The sequence below is a fragment of the Loxodonta africana genome, chromosome 25 (assembly GCF_030014295.1).
Source record: "Loxodonta africana isolate mLoxAfr1 chromosome 25, mLoxAfr1.hap2, whole genome shotgun sequence".
NCBI lineage: Eukaryota > Metazoa > Chordata > Mammalia > Proboscidea > Elephantidae > Loxodonta > Loxodonta africana.
In genome coordinates this window covers 51,185,360-51,195,494 of record NC_087366.1, presented here as the reverse complement: position 1 = coordinate 51,195,494, position 10,135 = coordinate 51,185,360, and the positions used below count along the sequence as shown (strand labels likewise).

Genomic DNA, 10,135 nt, shown 5'->3' with positions numbered 1-10,135 from the left:
ATAGACTATTGTATACATGGAATTTTTGAGCAACAGCTGACTTGGTGTTACAGGTCAGTGAGGGAAAAGATGAGGAGTATTCAGTAACAGTTCTCAGACAACAGTATATCCTATGGGGGGAAAATAAATTGGTCTGCTGCTCATGCCAGACCAAGAATCCAGGATTCAAGGACTTACCTATGAATTAAAACACTTGTGAAAGGCAACACTTTAAAACTGTTAGGAAAAATTTCAAGAAAATTTTGTCATCACCTGGGAGTAAGGAAAGATTTCTTAAATGAAACATAAAAAAACACAAACCATAAAAGAAAATATAGATAAATAATAACCCAGTGCCCAGTGCCAAATAATAATGTATGAAAATTACGAACTTCTGTTTATCAAGACACTATCAAGATGGCCCACCAAGCATCTGTCAATTTGTTGTCTTGAGGTGCCTTTCCTTTTGCTGGGGTGCTGGAAGCTATGCAAAGGCATTCGACTGTGTGGATCATAACAAGTTATGGATAATACTGTGAAGAATGGGACTTCCAGAACACTTAATTGTGCTCATGCGGAGCCTGTACACAGACCAAGAGACAGTCGTTTGAATAGAACAAGGGAATACTATGTGGTTTAAAATCAGGAAAGGTGTGCGTCAGGGTTGTATCTTTTCACCATATTTATACAATATGTATGCTGAGCAAATCCGAGAAGCCAGACTATATGAAGATCACGACATCAGGATTGGAGGAAGCCTCATTAAAAACTTGCTATATGCAGATGACACAACCTTTGTTGCTGAAAGCGAGGAGGACTTGAAGCACTTACTGTTGAAAATCAAAGACGACAGCCTTCAGTATGGATTGCACCTCAACATGAAAAAAACAAAAATTCTTACAACTGGACCTAAAGCAACATCACAATAAACAGAGAAAATATTGAAGTTGTCAAGGATTTCGCTTTACTTGGATCCACAGTCAACACCCGTGGAAGCAGCAGTCCAGAAATCAGATGACATTTTGCGTTGGGCAAATCTGCTACAAAAGACTTCTTTCAGGTATTGAAAAGCAAAGATGTCACTTTTTATGGCCAAGATGTGTCTGACCCAAGCCATGATATTTTCAGTTGCCTCATTTGCATGTGAAAGCTAGATAATGACTAAGGAAGATCGGAGAAGAATTGATGCCTTTGGATTATGGTGTTGGTGAAGAATATTGAATGGACTGCCAGAAGAACAAACAAGTTTGTCTTGGAAGAAGTACAGCCAGAGTGTTCCTTAGAGGCGAGGATGACGAGACTTCATCTTAAGTACTTTGGACATGCTATCAGGAGGGTCCAGTTCTTGGAGAAGGACGTCATGCTTGGTAAAGCAGAGGTTCAGCAAAAAAGAGGAAGACTCTCAACGAGATGGATTGACATGGTGGCTGCACAATGGGCTCAAACATACCAAAGATGGTGAGGATGGCACAGGATTGGGAAGTGTTTGGTTTGGTCGGAGCTGACTTGACGGCAACTAACAACAGCAAACAACTGTTACAAAAAATACTACAAGTGGCTTTAAAGAACAGAAATTTATTTTCTCACGGCTTAGGAATCTGAAGTCTGAATCGAGGGCTTTGGCTCTAGAGCAAGGTCCTTTGTCTCAGTTTCTCATAGCTGCTGGCAATCCTTGGTGTTCATCTGCCTCAGACTTCACATGGAGCTCTCTCAGCAGTGCCCATTCTGCTCTTTTTACAAGACACCACTGAGAAGGGACTAAGTTTAGGACCCACTCTACTCCAGTATGACCTCATTAGCATAAAAAAGAAAAGCTTTATTTCCAAACAGAGTCATATTTACAGATATAGGGGTTATTGTTTTGGGGAAATACAATTCAATCCTTAACAAATGCCTAATAAGCTATCCATGTGTAAGTTCAAAGAAGCTGTGTTTTATTTGTATTTGAAGAGAAGTATTACCTTATTCATCTGATAAAATACGTTTGTTATACCATTAGCCCTGGTGGCACAGTGGTTAAGAGCTCGGCTGCTAACCAAAAGGTTGGCCGTTCAAGTCCTTGGAAACCCCATGGGGCAGTTCTGCTCTGTCCTGTAGGGTTGCTATGAGTCAGAATCAACTCAATGGCAGCAGGGTTTTTTTTTTTTTTTTAAGGGTGCTTAACTGTTTACATCACTGAGGGAGGACCTTACTCTGTCACTATCTTAATGGGGTAGCGTTTCATCTTTTTAAATGAAATGAGGATTACTAAATCTCTTCCAGCTTTAAAATTTCAATGATAATTTATGATATTTATTTTCTTATGCAAATAACGGACGCATTTGGCATTTAACTAGACTCTCCATGTAAATATTTGAGATCTGCTTTTCAAAGTGTCTATCCAAAAATCACTTGAAAGGATAAGGTTTTGTAAAGTACAGAGTAAGGATTTAATCTTCACATTATAGAGAATATACAGTATTTATTAAGTCTATGAAGCTATTTGAATTAAAACGAAAAATTTTAGGTAATATGCTAACAGCTCAGTATTTTATTGTTGTGATTGTTCATTTATCTTCTTAGAATTGTTTTCTCTGTCACATTAGACTTCCAAACCATGACGAGCAACATTATGACGTGCCCCCACCAGAGACTCAACCAGCTAAAATGGCAAAAAAGAGAACAGGGAAATACAAAACACTTAAAACATTTTCTGCATCCTTGAAGTCAGAGGAAACCGGAAAAATTTATCAAAATCAATATCCAGGCATGTTGATTTATGTTTTCTTTTAAGGAGCTGGAAAGAAGTTTTTCATAGCATTAAGTCAAGAAAAAAAAGTCAAGAAAGCCAGTGAAATATATTGAAATCCTAGAGTCCACTTTTAAAATATAAAATTTGGTACTTTACTAATTTTATCAGTCATAGTAATTAACAATGTCAGTCCAAAACTTGTCATATACGAAGCTTGCCTCTTAAAGGGAATGTAATCTAAATATTGATAGTAATAATAAAGATAACAACAGTGATACCACCACCAAGAATATCTGACATTTCTGTGGCAATTCTAGTTCACATCACTGTCAGGCATATCATCTGATTTTTTTGTGAGGTAAAGACCCTAAATGTGGGTCAACGTGTCAACATTCCCTTATGTCCCCAGTGCCTTCTGGCTGTATTGTCCCTACTCCTTTGTTGCCCCTGTCTACCCATGTCCTGTTTATGCCTCTACATACCTCCATTTTTTAAGTCTTCCTTCTCCCATCCCAAATTCTACCATTTCTAGTATTTTAATTTTTTTGACCAAGCTTCCTTTTTTATCTAGCTCTTCCACATTTTCATAAGGGTTACTCTTTGGTCTCTGCTTTTGTCTTCTTTTTGGCTCAGCCATTTTGTTACCAATATCTTCAAATCCATTTTCCTATTTCTTTCTTTTGCACCTAGATTGGCAAAACTTCAACTCTAATCAATCCAATTGTTGATTTTCTCTGCTTTAGCACTTGGGCTGGTAAGCCATTTTGCAGAAAACTTGCACAATCATGTCTGTTAGTTTCTTTTCCTAACTAGCAGCCTCCAGCATTAGTGGAGCACTCAGTGCTGACGAATGCTCATTTTATGGATTCCTTTAACGTTCCCATTGCTCACAAAGTCTATTTAAATTTTAACAACCTAACCTAAAACCTCTCTTATTATGCCTCCTGGTTTACCTGATGGAAACATCTAACTTCCAGCTCCCCAGCTCCATCTGCATACAGTACTTGTCTCAGAGGTGTTACTGTTCCTCCTCTCCCTTAAGGTAAATCCCACCACCTCACTTCTGAAGCTCCTCTTCTGCCATGTCCTTGGGAACTTTGGGCTCATCACTTGTCTTCTGTCATCTTCCTTTCCACTGGCTTTTTTCTGTCACCACATAAACATGCTACATGCTTAAGGCTTACACATCTTAAACAAAACAATCTGGAAGCAACTTTAGTCCTGTGTACTTTTATATTACAATTACCACTATATGATCAGGACTCCTGAAAGACTAGGCGAGACTCCCTACCTTTTTTCCTGTTACATTACCTATAATTATGTAGCTCAATGCTTTGTATTATGTAAATATTTATTAAATGAAAGAGGAGACCAAATAAAATTTACCTGCTTCTACAGAGCCCTATTTTAAATAATTTCCCATTCTTTTGTGTACTGAAAATCCACCAATTAGGTAAGTCTTAGAAGAAATGTGAGCAATAGGCTTTGTTACTCACCTACACTTGTATCTGAACATTTTCTGTGCTTAGTTACCAAAGGGTAGTTAATAAAAAGGGTTTTGTTGTATACTTATTTTGTATGAGGATATACATTTTGAAGATTTATCATGATAATAAAATCAAGAACTAATTACCAGTAAGCACTTACTATGTGCTTTACATGTATTAAGAAATTTAATCCTCATAGCAGCAACCCTATGAGGCTGTTACTATCACACTTCGCATTTTAAAGGTGAGGAAAACAAGGCAGACAGATAGCTTACAAACTCACAGAGCTGGGCGTGGTAAAGCCGGTGTCTGAGACTGGACTCCAGGCAGTGTGGCTCAGAACCTGTGCTCTTTGTCACTACCTTATACTGCTTCATGTAATGATTGACTGTACTGCCTGGTATGTGGAGTTCCTGTGGTACGATTTACAGTCCATGCTGGTCATTCAGTTAATGAAGGTTTTCTTTTCAGATTACGTTAAAGAAAATATAACTCAACAACCTGTAGTTGCTGCAGAACCAGATTGCCGTAAGAAGAAAGATAAATCAATGGGAAAAAAGAATCAAACTCTTGCTTGTTCAAAAGTGGTGAAATCCAGGCATGTGTCATATGATAGAACAGGTGTGTAGTATCACTGAACCACGTCGTTTAGAAGACATTACACTTTTTCAAATTAGTTTGTGGCTTTGTGTGCTTATGTTGGACACTAACTTTGGAAGAAACAGTCACACTGAATTTTAAGTGTGTGGTCACTTAAGAATGGTTAAGAATTTTTAAAAAATCCTTTTTGAAAAGCTAAAATGTTCATTAGACTGAAAAATTGACAAACACTGTTCAATGCCTGTCTTCTTAATTAAGAACAATTCCTGAAGGTTTTCGTTATGAAACTATAAATAAGATAAAGCTGTGTGGTTTTGTTTTATCCTTATTGTATAATTTGATGCTATTACTTTATTTCTAAGTGTTATGTCCTTGTCTGACAGAGTTTAAATCCCCAGATAAATAGTATATTTAATTAAACAGATTTTCCACCACTAACATTTTCCTGTTATTTCTCTAAACCTGAAATTCTTATTTGTATTAATATTTTTAGTTCTATAGTTTTCCTTTTTTAGGAATCTTTTCTGTTTTCTGTTGAAATACCATGGGCCAGAGATAGATTTATTATAAAGTCATTGAAGTTTAAGCTCAGGGTTCTTCACTTACAGAGGCTTCTTCTTTTCCTCAAAGAAGATCCCCCAGACTGTAAATACCTCAGATACCAGGAAACCTGCATAGATGTGGTAAAAAAAAAAAAAAACTTTTTTTTTTTTTTTTTTGACAGACTTTAAAGTAGCCCCATGATCCAGACTTCCTGGTGTTCAAGCTATAGTGTAATCCTCTCCCTTTGAGCATGGGCACGACCTGTGACTGCTTCTAACCAATAGAATATGGCGAAGATGATGGCATGTCACTTCCATGATTATGTTATATGAGACTGTCTTGCTAGCAGACTCCATCTTGAGTCTCTCCTTTGCTGGCTTTGAAGATGCAAGCTGCTGTGACTCTTATTGTCACAAGGAAGTATGTTCTGCTGACAATCTGAGGGAACTTATTTAAATTAGCACAGTGTTTTCAAGGTTCATTCATGTCATAACATGCATCAGAATTTTATTTCTCTTTATGCCTGAATAATATTCTATTGTATGTATATACCATATTTTGTTTATCCATTCATCTGTTGTTGGGTACTCCACCTTTTGGCTATTGTGAATAATGCTGCAATGGACATTGGTGTACAGTATCTGTTTGAGTCTCTGCTTTCAGTCCTTTGAGTATATAGCCAGGAATGGAATTGTTGAGTCATGTGGTAATTCCATGTTTAACTTTTTGAGAAAACACCAAACAGTTTTCCACAGTGGCTGTACCATTTTACATTCCCACCAGCAATGGATGAAAGTTACAGTTTCTCCAAATCATGCTGACACTTGTTATTTTCTATTTGTTTTTGTTTTATTTTTGTTTGATAATAACCAGCCTAGTGGATTTTAAGTGTTATCTCATTTTGGTTTTTATTTGCATTTCCTTAATGACTAATGATGTTGAACATCTTTTTCATGTGTTTATTGGTTATTTTTATATCTTCTTTGGAGAAATGTCTGTTTGCCCATTTTTTAACGGGTTGTTTCAGTTGTAGGAATTCTTTATATATTCTAGATACTAAATTCTTATCAGATATATGATTTTCAAGTATTTCTCCCATTCTGTAGGTTGTCTTTTCACTTTCTTGATAATGCCATTTGATGCACAAAGGTTTTTAATTTTGTTGAAGTCCAACTTACTATTTTTTATTTTATTACTCAAGCTTTTGGTGATAGATCTAAAAAATCCATTGCCAAATACAAGGTCTTAAAAATTCACCCCTATGTTTTCTTCTAGAAGTTTTATGGTTTTAGCTCTTATGTTAGGGTCATTGATCAATTTTGAGTTAATTTTCATATGTGGCATGAGGTAGAGGTGTCCAACTTCATTCTGCATGTGGAAATCCAGTTGCCCCAGCACCAATTGTTGAAAAGGCTATTTTTTTTCCTATTGAATGGACTTGTCACCCTTGTTGAAAATCATTTGACCATAGATGTATGGGTTTATTTCTGCACTCAATTTTATTCCATTGGTCTAAATGTCTATCCCTATACAATACCACAGGGTTGATTAGTGTAGTTTTATAGTACATTTTGAAATGGGGAGTGTGAGTCTTGCTACTTTGCTCTTCTTTTTCAAGATTGTTTTGGCTATTTGAGGACCCTTGCTATTCTATGTGAATTAGAAGGTCACTTTTTCCATTTCGGAAACCCTGGTGGCGTAGTGGTTAAGTGCTACAGCTGCTAACCAAGAGGTTGGCAGTTCGAATCCAGCAGGTGCTCCTTAGAAACTGTGGGGCAGTTCTACTCTGTACTGTAGGGTCGCTATGAGTTGAAATCGACTTGACGGCAGTGGGTTTGGCTTTCTTTTGGTTTTCCATTTCTGCAAAAAAGGCTGTTGGAATTTTGATAGGGATTGCATTGAATCTGTATGTTACCCTAGGTGGTATTGAAATCTTAACAATATTAATCTTTAAATGCGTGAACACAGCAGATCTTTCCATTTATTTGTTTTTTAAGTTTCTTTCATCGATGTTTTATATTTTTCACTGTACAAATCTCTTACCTCCTTATTATGCCTAGGTATAGTCTTCCTAGGTATTTTATTCTTTTAAATGATTTTGTAGATGGAATTAATCTCTTAATTTCTTTTTCAGATTGTTCTTTGCTGGCTTATAGGAACACAACTGGTTTTTGTGTGTTGATATTGTACCCTGCAATTTTGGTGAATTTGTTTATTTGCTCTTGTAGCTTTTTTGTGGAATCTGTGATTTTCTATACATAGAATACTGTCATCTGTGAATAAAGATAGTTTTACTTCTCTCTTTTTGATTTAGATGTCTTTTGTTTCTTTTTCTTGCCTAATTGCTCTGACTAGTACTTCCCGTACAATGTTGAGTAATAGTGGTGAACGCAGGCATCCTTCTCTTGTTTCTGGTGTTAGGGGAAAGCTTTCTGTCTTTCAACATTGAATATGATGTAAGCTGTGGGATTTTCATAAATTCCCTTTATCATATTGAGGAAGTTACCTTCTCTTCCTAGTTTGCTGAATATTTTTATTATGAAAGAGTGTTGGATATTGTCAGATGTCTTTTCTCCATCAATTGGGATGATCATGTGGTTCTTTTCCTTCATTCTATTAATATAAAGTATTACATTGATGGATTTTCTTACACTGAACCATTGCTTACATTACTGGGATAAATCCCGCTTTGTCATGGTGTATAATCCTTTTTAATATGCTGTTGAATTCAGTTTGCTAATATTTTGTTGAAGATATTTGCATCTGTTTCATAAAGATATTGATAATATTCTTGTCTTTTCTCATGGTACCTTCTTCTGGTTTTGGTATCAGGGCAATTCTGGCCTCAGAAATGAGTTAGAGATTGTTTCCTCCTCTTTTGTCTTTTGGAAGAGTTGGAGCAGGAATGGTCCAAATTATTATTTTTTTTAAATATCTGGTAGAATTCACCAGTGAAGCCATTTGGCCCTGACTTTCCTTTGTTGAGATGTTTTTGATTATGATTCAACATATTCCCTCTTTATGGATCTGTTGAGATTTTCTATTTTTTCTTGGCTCAATTTAAGTAATTTGTGTGTTTCTAGGAATTTGTCCATTTTATCTAGATTATCTAATTTGTTGGTATATAGTTGTACATAATATTCTCTTATGATCCTTTATTTTATTTTTTAAGGTCAGTAGTAATGTCCCCACACTCATTTCTGGATGTAGTTATTTGCATCTTCTTTTTTTCTCCCCTGTAAGTTTAGCTAAAGGTTTATTGATTTTATTGATCTTTTCAAAGAACCAATTTTAGGTTTCATTGATTCACTCTATGATTTTCTATGCTGTATTAAACATATCTGCTTTAATCTTTATTATTTCCTTCCTTCTGGTAGCTTTGGGCTTAGCTTGCTCTTTTTTTCCTAGTATTTCAAGGTGTAAAGTTATGTTACTGATTTGAGATCTTTCTTAGTTTTTAATGTAGGCATTTAAAGCTATACGCAATGGCTAAGGTTGTGTGTCAACTTGGCTGGGCCGTGATTCTCAGTGGTTTAGCAGTTATGATGTACTTCGGCAGTTGTGTAATGATGTAATCGCCTCCATGATGAGATCTGATATAATGCAAATACTGCCATGAAGAGATCTGCTATGAGTAGCCCATCAGTTGAAAGGGCATTTTCTTGGGGATGTGGCCTGCATCCAGTATATGTGAACTTTCTGGTAAAGCTCACGGGCTTTTGCACTACTCTGAATCCTGCATTCAGCTCGTCAACATCTGCCCTCCAGTTCTTGGGACTTGGGCCAGTGGCCTGCAATCTTACCAGCCAATCTCGGATTTGTCAGCCTTGTCAGGTTGTGAGACAGCAGCCTCCTGTCTGATCTGTGGATCCTGGCTCTTCAGCTCCTGCAGCTGTGTAAGTCAGGAAAAGCCTCCAGGCTGCTGCCTGACCCACGGACTTGGGACTTGCCAGCCTCTACAACTGCATGATCCATTTCCTTGAGATAAATCTCTCCTTCTCTGTCTCTGTCTGTTTCTCTCTCTCTATATATACATACATATATACACTAAATGTATGTATATATAGAGAGAGAGTGATAGGTAGGTAGACAGACAGACAGATTGATAGATATAGATCCCCACACATCTGTCAGCTTGTCATACTGTGGTGGCTTGAGTGTTACTGTGATGCTGGAAGCTATGCCACCGCTATTTCAAATACCAGCAGTTCACCCATGGTGGACAGGTTTCAGTGGAGCTTCTAGACTAAGACAGACTAGGAAGAAGGACCTGGCAGTCTACTTCTGAAAAAACAGGCCAGTGAAAACCTTATGAATAGCAGCAGACCATTGTCTGGAATAGTGCCAGAATATGAGCCCCTGTGGTTGGAAGGCACTCAAAATATGACTGGGGAAGAAATGCCTCCTCAAAGTAGAATTGACCTTAATGACGTGGATGGAGTAAAACTTTCAAGACCTTCATTTGCTGATGTGGCACAACTCAAAATGACAGAAAACAGCTGCAAACATCCATTAGTAATAGGAACGTGGAATGTATGAAGTATGAATCTAGGAAAACTGAATATCACCAAAAATGAAATGGAATACATAAACATCAATATCCTAGGCATTAGTGAGCTGAAATGAACTGGTATTGGCCATTTGGAATCAAACAATCATATGGTCTACTATGCTGGGGATGACAAATTGAAGAAGAATGGTGTGACATTCATTGTCGTAAAGAACATTTCAAGATCTCTCCTGAAGTACAACACTGTCAGTGATAGGATAATATCCCTATGCCTACAAGGAAGAC

General features: G+C 36.9%; 1 protein-coding gene across 1 annotated transcript in view; it reads left to right on the top strand.

Annotated features, from left to right (window-relative positions):
- The first annotated feature begins 2,186 nt into the window (after positions 1 to 2,186).
- Positions 2,187 to 10,135, top strand: part of DNAH14 (dynein axonemal heavy chain 14) — a 362,094-nt gene continuing 354,145 nt past the window's right edge. The window contains exons 1-3 of the mRNA XM_064276952.1: positions 2,187 to 2,191; positions 2,565 to 2,696; positions 4,664 to 4,818. Coding sequence (XP_064133022.1) covers positions 2,187 to 2,191; positions 2,565 to 2,696; positions 4,664 to 4,818 — 292 coding nt within the window. The remainder of the gene's footprint in view (positions 2,192 to 2,564; positions 2,697 to 4,663; positions 4,819 to 10,135) is intronic.